General features: G+C 51.2%; 1 protein-coding gene across 7 annotated transcripts in view; it reads left to right on the forward strand.

Moving 5' to 3' along the window:
* The first annotated feature begins 265 nt into the window (after positions 1 to 265).
* The window catches only part of ZBTB17 (zinc finger and BTB domain containing 17), a 43,431-nt gene continuing 23,572 nt past the window's right edge, over positions 266 to 20,124 (forward strand). For 2 of the 7 annotated variants that reach the window (XR_016211270.1, XM_089301469.1), the window contains exon 1: positions 268 to 439. Coding sequence is in view for 3 of the 7 variants with exons in the window: in XM_089301469.1 (XP_089157595.1) it covers positions 402 to 439 (38 nt within the window). In the remaining 4 variants the exon portion in view is untranslated. Of the gene's footprint in view, positions 440 to 20,124 lie in introns of all 7 variants that reach the window. The other 5 variants (XR_007915789.3, XM_089301471.1, XM_017338267.4 and 2 more) reach the window with 4 other exon arrangements.

A 20,124-nucleotide genomic window follows, 5' to 3' on the forward strand; every position in this document is an offset into this window, starting at 1 on the left:
GTCATTTACTCTGAGCCTCCCTCTTCCCTTCCTCGACAGAGAACGACACTATGGCAGGGCTGGTGTGAGGGCTTGAGACAATGCATGTGAAGCTTGAACTCAGCGCCTGGCACAAAGTACCCGGCAACACATGGAAGCTGACCCTTGCGTATTTGGAACAGAAAACCAAGGCAGTGCACAAGAATCGCCGCACCACAATTCTAAGCGCAGAAGTACTGTAATGTGGAACTTTTGGACAGCTAGGCGCATGCGCCCGTCCGCGGTCGCGAAGCCACCGCGGGAGCTGCGCATGCGCCGGAAGTTGCAGCCGGGAAGCCAGCGAGGTCTGTTCCGCCCGACTCTAACATGGCGGCGCCCTTTGTCTGCTCTGAAGTGCCGTCCCCGGCCTTCTCGCGGCCGTGATGCACCTCCCTCTGCGGTGGGGTCCGGGACATGGCAGGTGAGGGCCAGCGAGCGCCCGGGGTCGGGGGCGCCCAGGCGGCCGGGACAGAGGCGGCGGAGGGTGGGGTGCGGCGGGACGCTGGGGACGGTTGTGTGGGGGAGGGGAGGGAAGTGGAGTGGGACGGGAACCGAGGCTGGGGGCACGCTGTGGGGCCGGCGGCTGCGGGGCAGCGGGGCGGGGAGTGGGCGGGCGGAGCAGCCGCCCCGGCGAGGGGGCGCGAGTCGCCTCCTGGGCTCGGTGACACCCCAGCTGCTAGCATCTCCGCCCCCGCCTCCCGGCTGTCACCGCCCCTTGACCCCGCGCGCCGCGGCGGGTGGGCACTCGGCGGCCGCGAGGGGGCGAGGTGCTCGGCGGTGCGAGTCCGCCGGCGGGGCCTAGGCGGAGCCGGGCACTTTGCTGAATGAAATGATACCATTCATTCATTCGTTCCGTAGACAGGTGCTGGGGACGGGGCGGGTGGTGCAGACTGGACCCTGGAGTCGTGGTGCGGAGCCGGGCACGGGGCTTGAACCCCGTCGCGTGCTGTGGCCGTAGGCACTTTAGGTCCCGTCCCTCTGCCTCAGTTTCCTCACAGCGGAGGTGATAACATCTCCCTCCTAAGATGGTGACAGAGGTTAAATCATGTCGCAGATGTAAGGTGTAAGGCCCAGGAGACTTCAGGGCGGCTTCTGGGCCCCAAAGGACGCCGAGGGTCGTGGGCAGGACCCGGAGGGGGCGGTGCTGTTCTCAGTGGAAGGTGTAGACTGGAGAGACGGACGAGATGCCGCCAGGAAAGCGCTGCGGCTAGACCTTAGGGGACTTTGGGAACCTGGTTAAAGGCCTTACGTTTTAGGTTACCGGGAAGGCATGAGAGGCTTCTCTGTATCAGAAAGCTCGCTCTGGCTGTGTGAAGAAGGTTTTAAAGCCAGTGGGTCTTGGGGCCAGCCCTGTGGTGTAGGTTAAGCCTACACCTGCTGCGCCGGCTTCCCATATGGGTGCTGGTTCAAGTCCTGGCTGCACCACTTCCGATCCAGTTCCTTCCTAAGGTGCCTGGGAAAGCAGCGGAGATGGCGCAGGTCTTTGGGCCCCTGCACCCGCGTCTCCTGGCTTCGGCCTGGCCGAGCCCAGCCCCACCCGGCCGTTGCAGCCATTTGGGGAGTGAACCAGAGAAGGAAGATATCTTCCTCTCCCCTATTCTGTATCTCTGCCTTTCAAATAAATAAATCTGTTTTTCTAAAGATCTATTTATTTGAGAGGCAGAATTACAGACGGGGAGAGACAAGGAAAGTCTTCCATCTGCTGGTTCACTCCCCAAATGTCTGCAATGGCTGGAGCTGTGCTGATCTGAAGCCAGGAGCCAGGAGCTTCTTCCAGGTCTCCCGCATGGGCGCAGGGGCCCAAGCACCTGAGCCATTCTATGCCCTGCCAGGCCATTAGCAGAGACCTGAATCAGAAGAGGAGCAGCTGGGACACGAACTGGTGCCCGTATGGGATGCCGGCGCTACAGAGAGAGTTAACCAGCTACACTGCAGCACTGACTCTGATAAAGCTTTTTTTTTTTTTTTAAGATTTATTTATTTATTTGAAAGGCAGAGTTAGAGAGAGGCAGAGGGAGGGAGGGAGAGAGAGAGAGAGAGAGAGAGACAAAGCTCTTCCATCTGCTGGTTCACTCTCCAGATGGCCACAGCAGCCAGAGCTGGGCCAATCCGGAGCCAGGAACCAGGAGCTTCTTCCGGGTCTCCCACGTGGGTGCAGGGACCTAACCACTTGGGCCGTCTTCTGCTGCTTTCCCAGGCACATTAGCAGAGAGCTGGATCAGAAGAGGGGCAGCCGGGACTCGAACCGGCACCCATATGGGATGCCAGCACTGCAGTCAGTGGCTTTACCCGCTACGCCACAGCGCCAGCTCCTAAATCTTTAAAAAAAAAAAAAAAAAAAAAAAAGAGAGGAGTGGCTCCGACTAAGGGGCTTAAGAGGCTGCTAGAATCACCCAGGTGAGAAATGAGGATGGTCTTGGGTTAGGCTAGGGGGAGATGGTTTTGGGGGTAGAACGGACAGAACTTGGTGGTTACTTGGATGAGGGACTTGAGGGCAGGGAGGAGTTGGGAGTGACCCCAAGTTTTTCGTTGGTGGACACTGATGCTGCTCACTGTGAGAGGCAGAGGCGGATGAGCAGGGCTGAGGGGGAGCAGGGAGATTTAGTTTTGAACTTGTTGAAATTAGGTGCCCGTGGCCAGTGCTATGACTCACTTGGTCAATCCCCCGCCTGCGGCGCCGGCATCCCATATGGACGACGGGTTCTAGTCCCAGTTGCTCCTCTTCCGGTTCAGCTTTCTCCCGTGGCCTGGGAAAGCAGTAGAAGATGGCCCAAATGCTTGGGCCCCTGCACCCACGTGGGAGACCGGGAGGAAGCACCCAGCTCCTGGCTACGGATCGGCGCAGCGCCTGCCGTAGCGGCCATTTGGGGAGTGAACCAACGGAAGGAAGACCTTTCTCTCTGTCTCTCTCACTCTCTATAATTCTACCTGTCAAATTTTTTTTTAATTAGGTGCCCTTAAAGCATTCACATGATGCTGTGGTGGTGCTGCGGCAGCTGTCACCCCTGAGCTGTAGCAGGGGCCGAGTTGTAGCAGGGGCCGTGCCGCGTGGGCTGAGGGTGTGCAGGAGGGAGTGCTCAGCTGCAGCAGCCCTTGGCCATGGCCTTGTTGCTGCTCGGCAGGCCTGCCTTTCACTAAGCCGAGCTCCTCAGTGGAGGCTGGGCGCATCGGCTTTGCATCCAGATCTCCGGCAGGTCAGATAACCAGTGCCACGTTGGTGGAGCCCTCGCTCTGTGCCTCTCGGCGCTGAGCACTCGGCTTTTGCTCGGCTCCGATGGGTGAGTGAAGGGGCTGTTCTTAGGGGGACGCAGGTCCCCTTCAGGTACCTGTCAGGTTTTCCACTCGGATGTCGGAGTCAGGGAATGAGCTGGGAGGGGGGCGCCTGGCTGGAGTTCGCACAGACTGTTCTGGGAGTAACCTGGACGCTGTGGGACGTGGAGGTACGGCTGGAGGAAGCAGACGGGGTCGTTTTGTTTTTCCTTCTTCTCTATGCTCATGGAACATCCTCTCATGGTAGCTTTTTCTTCAAAATGACACTTTAATGACAAAATCCTTTTTTTTTTAAGATTTATTTTATTTATTTGAAAGGCAGAGTTACAGAGAGTCAGAGGCAGAGAGAAGAGAGAGAGAGAGAGAGAGGTCCACTGGTTCACTCCACAGGTGGCCACAACAGCTGGAGCTGTGCTGATCCAAGGCCAGGAGCCAGGAGCTTCTTCGAACCGGGACCCATATGGGATGCCAGTGCTGCAGGCAGCGGCTTTACCTGCTATGCCACAGCGCCAGCCCCAAAATCCTTTTTATAGTGTGGTTGACAAATTGTTGCTCTTACTGTTGTTTTACCAACAAAGATTGGAGTGGATTAATCACCAGCCTTGCTCACGCCTTGTTTGAATTGGGTATAGTCTGAAATGCTCCATCAAAGCAATCTCAAAATGCAGTGGCTGAAACCAAGTGGAAGTTTGTTCCTCACCCTGTGACAGTCTGAGAGTGTGCAGCCTAGCGCTGGGGGAGCCGCGTGTCTGTTCTGTGAGGTCGTCTGGGAACAAGAGTCCTTTGATCACTTGGTCCTTGCTCAAACCGGGCTTCCTTCCCATGGTCCAGCCTGGCTGCTGCAGCCCCTGCCATCAAGTATGAACTTCACCTGGGGAAAAAGGAAAGATGGGACGGGGGCACGTGCTCAGTTCTTCTAAGGTTCTAATGTTTTGTGCGGTGTGGTCTCCCAACGGAAGGCAGCTACCACATCTGGTGTGTTACCAAAGAATGAGTCATGCCTGCACCCATGTTGGAGGAAGAGTTGGATGTCCCCAGGGTGACTGGGTTGCTTGGGTGAGTCAAGTGTGAGGGGAAGTCCACTGAAGTGGTGACAGGGGCTGGGCCTGCTCCCCAGACCCGTGTCTCCCCAAGGCAGGCCGTCCCGGCTTTGGGTGCTTGATGGTGTTTCAGCCTAGGGAATCTTGGCTTGCTTACGTGGTCAGTGCTTCCTGTGCCGACATGAGTTAGGTGGGACTGGAGACGGGGGAGGCCAGATCCTGGGGACAAGGTGTCGCAAGCCGTGTACGGAATCCTGACACCGTGCAGGAAGTGCCAGGTCTGCGCAGCAGAGTGGGAGCACAGGAGGACTGACTGACAGTGGAGGCTTTACTGAGGTGCCGAAGATGCTTTATTTTTTTGTTTTATTTTATTTTTTGACAGGCAGAGTTAGACAGTGAGAAAGAGAGACAGAGAGAAAGGTCTTCCTTTTTCCGTTGGTTCACCCCACAAGTGGCCACTACGGCTGGCGTGTTGTGGCCGGCGCGCTGCACTGATCCAAAGCTAGGAGCCAGGCGCTTCCCCCTGGTCTCCCATGCAGGTGCAGGGCCCAAGCACTTGGGCCATCCTCCACTGCACTCCTGGGCCACAGCAGAGAGCTTGCCTGGAAGAGGAGCAACCAGGACAGAACTGGTGCCCCAACCGGGACTAGAACCCAGGGTGCTGGCGCCGCAGGCGGAGGATTAACCTATAAAGCCACGGCGCCGGCCTTAATTTTTATATATTTGAAAGAAAGAGGGAGAGAGACAGCCTGCCCATTTTGTTGGTTCACTCCCTAAATGCCTGCAGCAGCTGGGGCTGGGCCACAGTAGACCAGGAGGCCAGAACTCAACCCAGTTAGGAAGGGGCAGGGACCTAGTGTTGCCCAGCTGCCTGCCACCGCTCAGGGCGTGCATTAGCAGGAAGCTGGGTGAAAGTGGATCCAGGCCTCAAACCCGGGCACCTGGCTATGGGGTGAGCAGCCTAGGCGGCCTCCTAAGTGCTGTGCCTGAGACCCACCCTGACTGCAAAGTTGCCCTCAGGTAGGGTGGCAGTGAGGGCTGGAGCCACGTGGGAATCCATGTTCCTCTGGTCGTATTGTCACCAAGGCTTAGCTTCCTCATCTGTAAATTAGGGTAACGACATCTCCTTCACGGAATTGTTCTGCAAATTCTGCCATGTAGGGCAGGTACTTCGCACGTTGGCTGTGTGTATGGAGCACTTATTCAGTGTCAGTTAGCTCCTGCCCCAAGGTGCAGGATGGTTCAAAGCCACAGGGGCCTGCCAGGATTGCAGGCAAACAAGACCTAAGCCCTCTGAGCAGCCCGCTGCCGCCCTTCCCCGAGGCAGGGATTGTCTGCATCCTGCACAGTCAAGGACTGCTCTGGGCCGCCCCTGTGTTTCCCAGGATTCCCCAGGCTTGCTAGTGAAAGCTGTCACTGTTTGGATCCTCAGAGGCTCTGGTGAGGGGTCTTTGAGAAGGACCTGTTTAACCCCTTCAGGTTCAGATGCTTCTAGGAAGCTGCCCTGAACCCCGCCAGCGCCCACCCCAGCTGAGCCAGGAACACTCCCTGACTTCTCGGCGCCCTTAGCAGTCTCTGTAGAGGCAGTCTCACCACTGGTCTGTCTCCTCCCCGCCCTCGCCCCTGCCACCATTAGACCACCAGCACGGTGGATGCAGGGACAGGGTCTGTGTTGTTGGACGGGTGGATGTTCAGCCTTGATTGGCTGCAGAGGAACTGCAGATCGGAACTGGCAAGAACTCCAGTGTGGCACGGGGCAAGGCATGCCACGGCCACGGTCAGAGAGAGAAGCTGGCAGGAAGTAGAGACGGTGAACTGTGACTAAACTATGAGAGTTTGGCTCAGAACATGGTTTCTCTTTCTTTTTCCAGTAGAGCAGGGTTTCTCAGCCTTGACATTACTGACATTTCGGGCGAGGTACATCTTTGTTGTGCGGGTTGCCCTGTAGCGTTCCAGCCCCCGCCCCAGCTGTCACAATCAGATGGCTCCAGACAGTGCCACGTGTCTCTGGGACGAGATTGCCTGCAGTGGAGAAGGCCTGCACTATGTCCTAGCGATTAGAAGTGGGAACTTGTCAGCCAAACATTCCTGGGCTCCTATCTGATTCTTAGGTGAGTGTTTCCTAGCTATGTCTGCCTTTGGGCAAATATTTGACCTCCATAAGCCTCAATTTCTTGAGTTGTAAAATGGGGACAGTGGTTACCTTACACATTTCTTTATTGGGTAGAATTGCTAGTGAGGCGTGCACATGAAGTGCTTAGTCGTCTCTGACTTTGTGCTTGGTAGTGATATGTGTTAGGAGAACAAGACCCTCAAGAGGGTCAACCAGGAGAATGTGCAGGGTTGGGGAAGGAAACAGTGTTTGGTGTGGGAATCCACGCACAGGGTAGAAGCATCAGAAGGTTCTAGAGAATGGACTGTGGAAAGTCACCCACCCTCCTCCCAGACATTCCATGTCTGTGTGCCCTTGCAGGGTGTGCGTGTGCACGCGTGTCTGTGTAGAGGGGCCTTTCAGTCCCTGGCTTGGATTTGTTGCACTACACAGGTGTACACAGGCTTTTCGCGTCTTTGCCCTGGACGTTCCTGTTTAGAACTCGGAAAGGGCGGCTATAGGGCAGCCGCGGAATTCTGAGTTGCCTGGAGAAAGAGCAGGTGGCCGCTCTTGACAGTGCTGGGATTCCCCAAGGAATGGTGCCTGTGTGGGTGGCACAGAGGCATGCAGATGTGGGGTTAGTTTGGCACAATGTTAGTACTGGACACCACAACAGGGAGAGACCCCAACTTTAACAAAAATAGCTCTGGATACGTTTTGTGCATGAAGCCTATTATCCTGGAGATCACAATTTTTGTTTTTGTTTTTGTTGGCCACAAGTTTAAGTGATTGAAATAGCAGAGATCAGAGAATAAGCATTTTGGCACGAGATGACTTCAGCGTCTGCTGCAGGTGTGTGGGTGGAGCGTCCGCATGTGATCCTGGTGCTTCCGGAGCTGGGTGTGGGTATCGATAGCTTTGCAGTCCCAGAGCGCGTGAAGGCTGGCCTGAGAGTGCCATCATCAGGACACGCAGAATACCAGGGCTTGGGCGCTTGGATTCACATGTGCTTGTTGAGAATTGAAGGCAGATGGTTCTCAGGGCTCGAGCTGAAAGGCATGGAAGCAGAGGGCACAGTGAGAACTGAGTGTTCACTCCTGCCGAAATGCAGGTGGACCTGGCTCAGAGGTGGGGGTTCCAGCTGAGAGTGGGGAGCATGCCAGAAAGCAGGCGTGGGGACTGCTTTGTAACATCAAACACATTCTCAGCCTCTGGTCTTAAAAGGTCTGGCAGTGGAATCTGTTCTCCCCACCCACACCACTTCCTCTGCTGGAGTTGTTACTCCAAGCGGTCACTTTCCTGTCCTGGGTGGAAGACTGAATTTTGCTGTCCTGCCGGGTGGAAACCTCTGTCCATGGCTCATAAGCCATAGCTCAGGGAGCGAAACCCCTCTCATTTCGGTAGTCTGGGTTGTGTGGGCCCTGGCAGGGACTTTCCTGGTTTACTGTAACTCAGCCAGCACTCCTTGCTTCAAGACATTGTTTAAAGTGAAAATGAACATTGTTTAATTTTGTGAAATATTGGGAGGATTTGAAAGAGTGTATTAGCCTTAAAGAATAAAGCTACAAGAGCACCTATGTACCCTCTGCTAGTTTACAACACAGAATGCTACCATGATCTTTGGGTTCCCCCATGTGGCCCTATGGATTCTACCCCACCCCACATCTCCCACCCCCTGCCATCCCTAAAACTTACTTTCACCACTCTCTTATTTTTTTCAGTAAAAAACATTTTTATTTTTAATTTTTATTGGCGAGGCAGAGGGAGGGGAGGGAGAAAGCCAGCCCTGCCCTGCTGGGTCGCTCCCCAGATGACTGCAGTGGCGGGAGCTGGGGTGGCTGAGCTGAAGCTGGGAGCTGGGAACCCAACCCAGGTCTCACAGAGCAGCAGGAACTCCTGCCTCCCGGGCTCTGCATCAGCAGGACGCTGGAATCGTGAGACTTAGGCGCTTTGTCATGGATGTAGTATCCTAACTGCTGGGCCAGACGCAAGCCTCTCTTTGTAGTTGCACCATGTGTTTATACCTCTAAACAATGTGTTACTTGATTTCCCATGTTTTTGAACTTGATATAATTACTTTCTTAATGACTCAGGTTTTTTGTTTAATGTATTTTATTTTTAAAAAATAATTTCATTTATTTACTTGAGAGGTAGAGTTACAGATAGTGAGAGGGAGAGACAGAAAGAAAGATCTTCCAGCCACTGATTCACTCCCCAAATGGCTGCAATGATCAGAGCTGGGCCGGTCCAAAGCCAGGAACCCAGAGCCTCTTCTGGGTCTCCCACATGGGTGCAGGGGCCCAAGCACTTGGGCCATCTTCCACTGCTTTTCCAGCCCATGAACAGAGAGCTGGATTGGAAGAGGAGCAGCTGGGACATGAACCCATGCCTCTGTGCTGCGCTACAGGCAGAGGCTTAGTCTACTACACCACAGTGCCAGCCCCCTGCTCCACTTCTGATCCATCTCCCTGTCAGCTCCCTTTAATGCTCCTGGGAAAGCAGTGGGAAATGCTTAACTACTTGGGCCCCTGTCTGCAACGTGGGAGCCCTGGATGGAGTTCCACCTGGCCTAGCCTTGACCCTTGTGATCATTTGGGAAGTGAACCAGCAGATGCAAAATCTCTTTCTCTATTTCTCCTTCTGTCTCTCCCTCTCTCTCTGTAACACTGACTTTCAAATAATAGTTACATAAATCTTTTTTAAAAAATAATTTTGAAAAAATTCATCAATTTTTTCTTTTGATTAGCATGTTTCTTTTTAAGAGCTTCCTCCCTAGTTCAGGTTCATAAAGATATTACTGTATATAAGAGTATATATTGTTTTATGTTATTTTGTAAAGATTTTATTGGGGCCAGCAGTGTGGTACAGCAAGTTAAAGCCCCATCCTGCAGTGCCGGCATCCCACATGGGCTCAGGTTCAAATCCCAGCTGTTCCACTTCTGATCCAGCTCTCTGCTATGGCCTGAGAAAGCAGTGGAAGATGGCCAAGTCCCTGGGTCCCTGCACCCATGTGGGAGACCCGGAAGAAGCTTCTGGCTCCGGTCTTCAGATCAGCTCAACTCCTGCCATTGAGGCTATTTGGGGAGTGAACCAGCAGTTGGAAGACTTCTCTCTCTCTGCCTCTCTCTATCCCTATCTCTCTCTCTCTCTCTGTGTGTGTGTGTGTGTGTGTCTACCTCTCTCTGTGTCTCTGCTAAATAAATAAAATCTTTTTTTAAAAAAGTGAGAGGGAGAGAAAGAGAGAAAGGTCTTCCGTTTGCTGGTTCACTCCCCAAATGGCCACAATGGCTGAGCCGATCCAAAGCCAGGAGCCAGGAGCTTCTTCTGGGTCTCCCATGCAGGGGCCCAGGTGCTTGGGCCAACTTCCACTGCTTTCCCAGGCATGGCAGAGAGGTGGATTTTTAGAGGAGCAGCTGAGACTAGAACCGGCGCCCATGTGGGATGCCAGCACCATAGGCAGAGGCTTAGGCCACTACGCCACAGTACTGGCCCTGGGACTAAACCTTTAACAAACAGGCCGTTGGAGGATACTTAAGCTGATATCCAAACCAGCCGGGGAGCTCCACTTGCTCTCTGGATTCAACACTTATTTGGTTTTGTTTTGACCTCAATATTGCCTACTCCCCTGTCAGTTCATTTTCGCATTTTAAAAGATGTCTTACAGTTTTTAATTGTTTGAAGTGGAGAATTAGCCCCAGGGTACCTGGTGTGCTATGCTTCCAGAAATTGAAGTGTTCCATAGTTTTAATTTAATATTTTTATATGGCAACAGCAAACTCCGAATATTAGAACTAAGGCTTAGTGATGTTTACTGCTGGATCTTATGTTTCCTGACGCTCATTAGTGTAAGGAAAAGGGGCTGGTGAGCCCCTGTTAATGACAGAGAATTTGCCTTTTGGGGGCAGATTAAGGATCTCTGGGACAGTGTTTGTCCATGGAAGTTTTGTTCTCATTTATAATGGAGAGAGCACATTTCAGAATGTGGTAGACTTGGCCTTGACTTTGGGATTGGCCTTTACCCTGGGTTTGGCAGAGACTAGGTCAGGTGACAACCTCTCTAAACCATATTTGCTCATCTGCACGATGGGGGTTTCCACTCTAACTCCCCTCCCCCAAATTATCCTGAGGTCTGCTGAGGTGACACATGTGCAGGGACACTGTGCAGGTGGGTCCCCTCCGTGGTTATTCCAGCTCCTCCCTCTTTGCACGCAGGGAACCTCCCCTACAGTGCTTAGCATATGGGAGCTTGTTCTCAGCAATGCTCTGTTTTCTTTGGGCATTTCCACCTACAGTCCTTTGCCAGGACTCAGAATCTTTTTTTTTTTTTTTAATTTATTTATTTGAAAGAGTTACACAGAGAGAGAAGAAGAGGCAGAGAGTGAGAGAGAGGTCTTCCATCCACTGGTTCACTCCCCAATTGGCTGCAATAGCTGGAACTGAGCTGATCTGAAGCCAGGAGCTTCTTCTGGGTCTCCCACGTGGTGAAGGGGCCCAAGGACTTGGGCCATCTTCCACCGCTTTCCCAGGCCATAGCAGAGAGCTGGATCAGAAGTGGGGCATCCAGGACTCGAGCCGGCACCCATATGGGATGCCAGCACTGCAGGCGTTTGTTTTAGAATTTCTGTCAACAGGATGGGATGTCCTGTCAGGTTGGGAAAACATAGCATGTATGTGATGGGATCCCTGGTTGGGTACCCAACTAATGAACATGTTTAAAATTTACGTCAATATTGGCAGGCCACTGTCCGAAGTGTACCATTTTATACTCTTACTGGGAACAGATCCTGACACACAGTGGGAATTGCCAGTGTGTTACCCACTTGGTGTCTTGTGCTTCTTGGTGTTTCTTTGATTGATTATTAATGAGGTTGAACATCTTTTTTCTGTGTGGTGTGTGTTGACCACTTTATTATTTTGTGAATTGACTTTTTATTTCTTTGACTCATTTTACTGTTGTTCCCAGAAAAATGAGTCAAGGAAATGTTCATTTCTTTTTCTTGTTGATTGGTTTTTAGTAATAGCTGTGAGATGTTTCACATACCATGTAATTCACCAATTCAGTGGCTTTCCGTATAGTTACAGGATTGTGCAGTCAGCACTAGTAACTTCAGAACATCTCATCACCTCAGAAAGAACCCCCATAACTGTTAGCAGTCCTCCCTGTTCACCCCGTCCCAGTCCCACCCCTGCCTTAGGCAACCAGTAATCTACTTCCTGTCTTTATGAGTTTGCCAATCTGGGCATTTTAGAAAAGATTGATATATTGAAAGGCAGAGAGTCAGAGAGAGAGGGAGGGTGAGATAGATAGATAGATAGATAGATCGATCATCTCCACTGGTTTATTCCCCAAATTCCTGCAACAGGTGGGGCCGGGCCAGAGCAAAGCCAGGAGCCAGGAACAGAGACACAGTGGGTTAAACAGATGAAACCACCTTTTTGGGATGCTTGCATCCCGTATTGGAGTCCCTGGTTTGAATCCTATTCTGTGTTTCGGATCCAACTTTGTGCTTAATGCTGCTGGGAAGGCAGCGATGGTGGCCAAGTGCCTGGCTTCCTGCCATCCACGTGGGAGACCAAGTTGCAGTTCTAGCTCCTGGCTTCAGCCTGGCCCAGACATGGCTGTTGCAAGCATGTCTTTCCCTCTCTCTCTCTCTCTCTTGATCTTTCAGATAATAAATAAATCTTTGAAAAGAGAAACAAGGAGAACTTGGTGTCAGGTATATGGGTTACTTTTTGTGCTACTTCACACTTTTTGTTTTGTAAATTTAAAACTATTCTGAAATCAAAAGTTAAATATTTTGAAAATTAGAAAAGGTTGATATTGTACATTACAGATTTTTAAGTCTTAGGAAAGAAAAACTTGAAGAACTTCACTTAGAGAAATTCCATTAGGGAAGAGGTACCCTTGTAGATGTATTAAAATATTAGAAATTCTGTTCTGAGACTTAATGCTCAAATATATTTGACTTGTGATAAAATAATCTGTCCATAATTATAAAACTATACCTAATTGTTATTCCCTACTGTGACAGTCTCTAATGAGAAAGCGTATTCAGTGAAAAAAAATTTTAAGTATAATTTTTAAAAAAAATTTATTTGGAACCAGCACTGTGGCTTAACTCACCATCTGCAGCGGCAGCTTCCCATATGGGTGCTGATTTGAATCCTGGCTGCTCCGTTTCCCATCCAGCTCCCTGCTAATGTGCCTGCGAAAGGAGTGGAGGATGGTTCAGGTCCTTGGGCCCCTGCACCCACACGGGAGACCCAGAAGAAGCTCCTGGCTTCTGGCTTTGGCCTGGCCTAGCCCCTGCCATTGTGGCCATTTGGGGAGTGAACCAGTGGATGGAAGATCTCTCTCTCTCTCTCTGTCTTTGTCTTTCCCTCTCTGTAATTCTTTCAAATAAATAAATAATTCTTTAAAAAAAAAAGAAGAAATCTTTTCCTTTAAAAACAAAAAGATGTATTTATTTAAAAGGCAGAGTTATGGGGCCGGCGCTGTGGTATAGTGGGGTAAAGCTGCAGCCTGCAATGCTGGCATCCAAACGGGTGCTGGCTCGAGTCCTGGCTGCTCCACTTCCAATCCAGCTTCCTGCTAATGCACCTGGGAAAGCAGCGGAAGATGGCCCATGTTTGGGCCCCTGCACCCACATGGGAGACGGGGAAGAAGCTCGTGGTTTCTGGCTTCGGCCTGGCCCAACCCCAGCTATTGCAGCCATTTGGAGAGTGAACCAGCAGATGGAAGATCTCTCTCTGTCTCCTCTCTCTGTAAGTCTGTCTTATTTATTTTTTTTTAAAGATTTATTTATTTATTGGAAAATTTGCTTCATCTGGGTCTCCCACATGAGTATAGGGGCCCAAGGACTTGGGCCATCTTCCACTGCTTTCCTAGGCCATTAGCAGGGAGCTTGCTTGGAAGTGGAGCAGCTGGGACTTGAACCGGCACCCATATAGGATGCTGGCATTGCAGGTGGCAGATTAACCTGCTATGCCACAGCACCAGCCCCTAAAGTATAATTAAAAAAAATAAATGGGGGAGGTGTTTAAAAATCTGCTAAATGCTAGATAGGTATTTCATTTTATTGTCACTCACCGTGTATCTGCTTATTTTGATTATGTGCACTTGTAATCTGGCAGTTTCATTTATGAAGTCATTTCACTTACTTGTGCAACACTTACTAAATCTTAACCCTGCAAGGGATCTTGGCAGTCCTCTAATACCCACGAGGAGACAACGAACACAGATCAGTAACATGTGAAGGGCTTGTGCTGTACTGAGTCCAGCTGCATCAGTTTCCGATTTGTATTTAATCTACTTTTTAATTTTGGCTTTGATCCTTTTAAAAGGAGTTAATTAATTTGAAAGGCAGAGAGACTCAGAAAGGGAGAGCTCCTGTCCCCTGGCTCACTCCTCGGATACTCTGGGGGCAACAGCCCCAGGCTGGAGCGGAAGCCCCGAGGCAAGAAGTCAGTTCAGGTCTCCTGGGTGGCCAGGACCCCGCTGCTTGAGCCATCACTGCTGCCTCCCAGGCTGCATTAAACAGGAAGCTGGAGTCAGGAGCAGAGCTGGTATCCAGCCCAGACAGCTTAGAGGGCGTAGTCCCCTTCACCACACCTTAACCCCTAGGCCCAGTCCCCACCCACTGCTGCCCTGGATTCCTGATCATAAGGAGTGTCTTGGGACTACCAATCCGTCCTTGGAATTGTGAAAACCTTTTTCCTTTGCTCCTCCAAAGTCACTGTGTCCTTTGTGGAAAGAAGGTGGCCTTTGCCGTCAGACGGTCTGGTCAGCCGCTGAGAGGAGCGAGCGCTGCAGTGTGTGGCCTTTCCCTGGTCGTTTTTCAGGCTGAGACTTCATGGGCAATGGGTGCCTGAATTTCTGATGCAGTTATTTTTAGAAGACAGGATAAGCATCGAGCAGCCTGTCTGTTCTTTCTGTGCTTGACTGGCATGGGTTAGTGTGTAACAGTAAGGGTGGTGATGGGGTGATGGCCAACAGCAACTTGGTGAAGCAGGAGCGGGAGGTGGTGAGGCCGCAGCGCGCTTGCCCGCGGCACTGCCCTGGTTTTGGCTTGATTCCAAGGCGGGGATCTTTCCTGGGTCCGGGGCTGTGCTGCACTGCCAGCATCACACTCAGAGTTGTGCACCCCAGGATCTCCCTGAGCCCCAGGGCTCCCTCTCCACCTGTGCCTGGACAGGAGGGTGGCAGCTGCTGCCCTGGGCGAGCCTCCGCAGGAGTTTCTGTTTAGAGAGCTTTTCTGAGTGACAGTCTGTGCAGATCACTGTGGTTTTCCATCTCCTTTGAGAACTGTTTTCCTGTGGGAGTTTCAGTCACCAGGACTTGTAAGAAATGTCGTAAAGGTTTTACAGTGGATGACAACAGAAGACTGAGGTTCTGAGTCTGAGCATCCCTTGATTCTGTGTCCTGCCCCACTGCCACCCCCACCCCACCTCCCTCCCTTTTCTCTTCCTTTCTTCCTTGCTTTCTGACCTTTCTCAGTGTAGATGTTTTAACAGATAACACTCACAAGTGGTAAAACAGAACCTGCAGAGCAGGAGCGTGGTGGGCAGTGCAGTCCCTCCCCCTCCCCGCTCTCTGTCTCTGCAGAGAGGTGAGCCCGTCCTTTTAAATGTGATTCGGAAACAGAAGTTCTCAGCCTGGGTTTATGTTTTGGGGAAACAGCACGGCCCAGCTTCTCCTGGGATGGGTCAGGCCTTGAATGTTGTTAAGGGACTTGGAGCACTCCAGGAAGAGCAGCTTAAAACTTTCGAAGGCTTTTAGAATGTTTAGTGAGAGGGCCACTGGCTCAGGCTACTTAGAAAAATCATGTGTGTGTGTGTGGGATTCTGGGCACCAGCTAAACCCCTTCGGTTTCAATGCCAGCTCAGGGTGACAATGTCCCGTTTTTCACATCCTGAGGGCCCAGAGCTATGAGACTTTCCAACTTAATTTTCTGTACTGCTGCAGCCGGAGTAACCATTCAGAAATGTGAACTTGAACCTGGCCCTGTCTTGCTTAAAACCCTGGTCTGGCTCCGGCTCCCCAGGACGAACGCCCGGTTCTGGTGTGGCGTCAGCTCCGCGCGCCTGCCCAGCCTGATGCTCCAGCCGCACCTCTCTCTCTTTTTCCTTCTGATGTGGGCAATGACTTTGTTAGTTTTTCATCCAGGTTCCTGTCTCCAGAGATAGAAATACTAACCAGAGACTGGTGTTGTGTGCAGACAGGAACAGAGTTTGTTTGGCAGCGAGGGAATAAACATACATTCACGCACAAGTGTGGGCCGCCCTGCACAGAGAACTGCACAGCATGAGTGGGCCAAAGAGTTGGCCACACACTGGGAGGAAAGGGAAGCCGCAGATGGTGTCTGGGATAGGGGAGGTCGGTCTGTGAACGGGGAGGCCGGGGACCGGGAACACTGCACTGCGCACCAAAACGTGGAGCTCGGCGTCCTCCAGTGAGGTGCATGCCGGAGAGAGGCCTCTGTGCTCACGCTCCCTGGGTCTCCTCTGCACACAGGTCTTGGGAGTAACGGAGTGGACGTGGTGACTGACAGGTGAGGGAGTGGAGTGTGGCAGCAGCTTAGGACATCTGGCTCTACAGACCCAGCCAGGTGCCTGCTTATTTATTCCATATCATTCCACCCTCAGAAATTTCTGGACCCTTAATCTAAAGGGTTGTTGACGGATGTGGTTCCATCTTCTCTGTTTGCTTCTTGCTGGTCAGTGGCATTGTTCCTGCCCATCTAGGGTTCAGAAACCTCCACCTGTCTCATCTAATGGATCCAGCTCATGAGCTGGAGAATTTTCATCTGTCATTGCCAATGGCTGTGACCCCCACAAGGTCATCATTACTCTCAGAAGTTGTCAAATTTTGAAACAGACGAGTTTATCCATCAGGATGAGCATACTTGGAGAAAGATAAGTCACGGGTGGAATCCCCTTTAAGAAAGGAAAAGTATATTCTATTTCTCAGATAGAAGGCACTGATAGGTTATCTCTGGCAGGTTCTGAAGGCATGTAGTCTCTCTTTCAGGGAACTCCCTGCTGTTAGAGTAGAGGTGACGGTCTGTTCATCACTGCTGCTGCTCCTCCGTGTTCTACCAGTGCCTGTTCCAAGGCTCCTCAGTTGTCCCTGCCCGTCTTAGGTGGAGCATCCATAGACTTGATTACCTGCCATCAAAGCTGGCCTGAAGTAGTGGTTAGGTTGCCCCCAGCAGTAGACAGATTTTTAAAAATGGCTTCATGAAGTATATCAGGGTCTTCTACTGTGACCATAGAAAAATTCACTAAGGAATTTTCCTGCCGGTAGCAGCTTCCTGAGAGAATCAGAGGAGGCAGGTAAAACATGTCTGCTGTGAAGTGTAACAACCCTGACGTGACAAAGCCAAGACTCTACCTATGTTTTTGCCTTTTGAAGAGGTATTTGAGGTCTCCAGCTGGTTCAGAAGGGTAGGCACACGTCCTCCGCGTGCACCTGTGAAGACTGAAGAGGTAGAGGTCTAATTCTCGACAGGTGCACCCAGCTTGAAATGCCTTGTAACTTAACAAAGAGCACCTGACGGGTCCCTTCCATGTAGGCTGCAGTTGGTCCCAAGGGATCCTTTCTTCCAGGTCTCTATTGAACAAGGTCTTCTGGGCCCTGGCACTGGGAGAATTTAGTTAATGTACTCCATCAGTACCTGACGTAGACTGGTAATATACCTTATTTGATCTTTAGATTCCAAATCAAAGAGGTCAGAAGTAAGGAAGGGCCTTCCATGCAGCATCTCAAATGGATTAAGCTTTAAAGCAACCTTAGGTGCCCTGGTCATCCTAAAGGGGGCAACAGGCAGTAGTTTAAGCCATGTTTCTGAGGTCTTTTGGCAAACCTTATCCTTTTTTTTTTTTTTTTAAGATTTACTTATTTATTTATTTATTTGAAAGGCAGAGAGAGAGAGAGATCGATCTTCCATCTGCTGGTTCACTCACCAGATGATTGCAACATCCAGAGCTGAGTAGATCTGAAGCCAGGAGCTTCTTCCGGTTCTCCCACGTGGGTGCAGGGGCCCAAGGACGTGGGCCATCTTCTACTGCTTTCCCAGGCCACAGCAGAGAGCTGGATGGGAAGTGGAATGACTGGGACTCGAACCGGTGCCCATATGGGGTGCAGGCACTGCAGGCCAGGGCTTTAACCCACTGCACCACAGCTCCGGCCCCTCAAATAAATCTTAAAAAACAAGAGTTATTAATCTGAAAGGCTGAGTTACAGGGAGAGACAGGTGAGCTCTTCTGTGTCCCCTGTGATGGTTGTACCTGTTAGGCCACAGCGCCAGCCCCTATCGTTGAGCCCGTTCTATCTCAGGCTCAGCGTAGAGGGGATTTTTCGTTACCTTTAAAGGCTGAGGTGTTAAAGCCATTTCTAGAACCTCCTGGGTAGCAGCTCTTCTTGCTGCTTTATCTGCTATTGCAGTTCCTTTGCTAACCTGTCTTTGTTCTGGTGTGCCCTGCGGTGAATACAGCCACTTCTAAAGATTCCAGTACTGCCTGAAGAAGAGTTACTATCTCTTTTCCATATTTAATGAGAGTGTTATTTGTAGTCAGTAGGCCTCTTTCTTCCCAAGTTGCTGCACGTACATGTGACACTAGGAAAGGATATTTGGTGTCTGTGTAAATGTTAACTCGTTGGCCTTTTCCTAATTGTAAAGCGCTTGTCAAAGCAATAAGTTCAGCCTTTTGAGCTGAAGTGTTCGATGGCAACGCCTGAGCTTCTGTCGCCTGTGCAAGGCCCACTGTGGTGTAGCCTGCCTTCCTCACCCCTTGCTTCATGAAGCTGCTGCTGTTAGTAAACCACGTGACAGCTGGGTTTTCCAGAGCTTCAGCTCTGCCCTGTGGTCTCCGCAACAGGAGTAAGTTGGTTTGTCAGTGCTTGCAGGTGTTAGTAGAGAAGCCGAGCTGAGAACCGGGCATGCGCTGAGATGTTGCCCACAGTCTCGTGTTCGCCTTCATGTCCTCCGGTCTCTAGCACTCCTTGCACCTGGTGTGGAGTTTGAACTTCAGGGGGCTTGGTGGTTTCCTCCACCGAAAGTGCTGTTGCAGCAACTGCCTGTGAGCCTGCAGGCCGTCCTGCAGCTGGTCAGAAAGGCAGGCCACTGGTAGTGGAAGTGGATTCCGATTCTGAGTCAGCACACCGAGTTACTCCCTGTTTCTCTGCTGCACACAGGGGGAATGGCTTGTCCAAGTAAGGGCCTCCTAGTGTCGGAACTTCTGTTGACAGCTCTTTAATCCTTTGGAAGGCTTCTTCCTGCTCTGTCCAGTCACGTGGGTCTGTGTCAGGACCCATATAAAGGCTTGGCTATCAACCCAAATCCTGGAATCCATATTCTGCAAGTCTGCCATTCCCAGGAATGTCCTTAGCAGTTTCTTTGTCGTGGCCCTGTATATAACATAGCCTCCTTTCTCTTCAGTGAAAGAGCAGGCTTTCCTGGGACCAGAGTATACCCTAGGGTTGTTTGTTGATGTCTTGGTCAGAAATCTGAGCTTTGGTTGGGGAAGCTCTGTATTACCATTTTCCTGAAAAGTTTAAGACTTGGATAGTATTTTCATCTGAGTCTCCTTGGAGGGGCTGCAAATGAGAACATCATCTACATATTGTAGAATTGCTCAGAGCTCTCTGAGTTAAGCTTAGAAACAATTAACTTGAGGGAAGATAGCAAAGGAATTGGGCCTTCAGACATTACCAAGAACTAGTGAGAGATAAGAAATCTTTTTGCCAAACTAAAGGCAAAGTAAATTTCCTAGAACGTCTACCATCAACTCCTCTAAGAATACAACTCTGAGGTTTGGGATCCTGCATGGGAAGTTAGCACAGTGACTCCTATTGTCAGTTTAACAAATTAACACTCTCACCTATGATGTCAGCAATCGCCCAGGGCTTTGTTGGCGTGAGATGCCCAGGCTGTGGAGGCCTCCCAAGTCTTCAGCCAAGGCCATGAGCAGAGTGGAAGTTCTCTCCTCTCTTCAGAGGAGGGGCTTTCCCTCTTTCGATGGCTACTTCTCTTGCACTGGGGGATGGACCACAGAGGTCCTCCATGGAGGAACACTCCCTGCACCAGAGTCCTGGCTTTCCACACCCGAAACATTCCCTTGTGGGCTTCCCAGCCAGACCAAAATGCTTACTGGGCTGATTCTGAGGTTGCTGGGTGATTTTTTTTTAAAGATTTATTTTATTTATTTGAAAGACAGAATTACAGAGAGAGGTAGAGTCAGAGAGAGAGAGGTAGAGACAGAGACACAGAGAGAGAGGTCTTCCATCCGCTGGTTCACTCCCCAGATGGCCACAACAGCCAGAGCTGAGCTGATCCGCAGCCAGGAGCTTTTTCCTGGTTTTCCCACATGGGTACAGGGGCCCAAGGACTTGGGCCATCTTCCACTGCTTTCCCAGGCCATAGCAGAGAGCTGGATCAGAAATAGAGCAGCCGGGACTCAAACCAGCGCCTATATGGGATGCCAGCACTGCAGGCTGGGGATTTAACCTGCTGCGCCACAGCACCAGCTCCACTGGGTGATTTTTTTTTTTTTTTTTTTTTTGACAGGCAGAGTGGACAGTGAGAGAGAGAGAGAGACAGAGAGAAAGGTCTTCCTTTGCCGTTGGTTCACCCTCCAATGGCCGCCGCGGCTGGCGCGCTGCGGCCAGCGCACCACGCTGATCCGATGGCAGGAGCCAGGAGC

This window comes from Oryctolagus cuniculus, chromosome 7 (genome assembly GCF_051225735.1).
Source record: "Oryctolagus cuniculus isolate XC-2025 breed Fujian yellow rabbit chromosome 7, ASM5122573v1, whole genome shotgun sequence".
NCBI classification, from domain to species: domain Eukaryota; kingdom Metazoa; phylum Chordata; class Mammalia; order Lagomorpha; family Leporidae; genus Oryctolagus; species Oryctolagus cuniculus.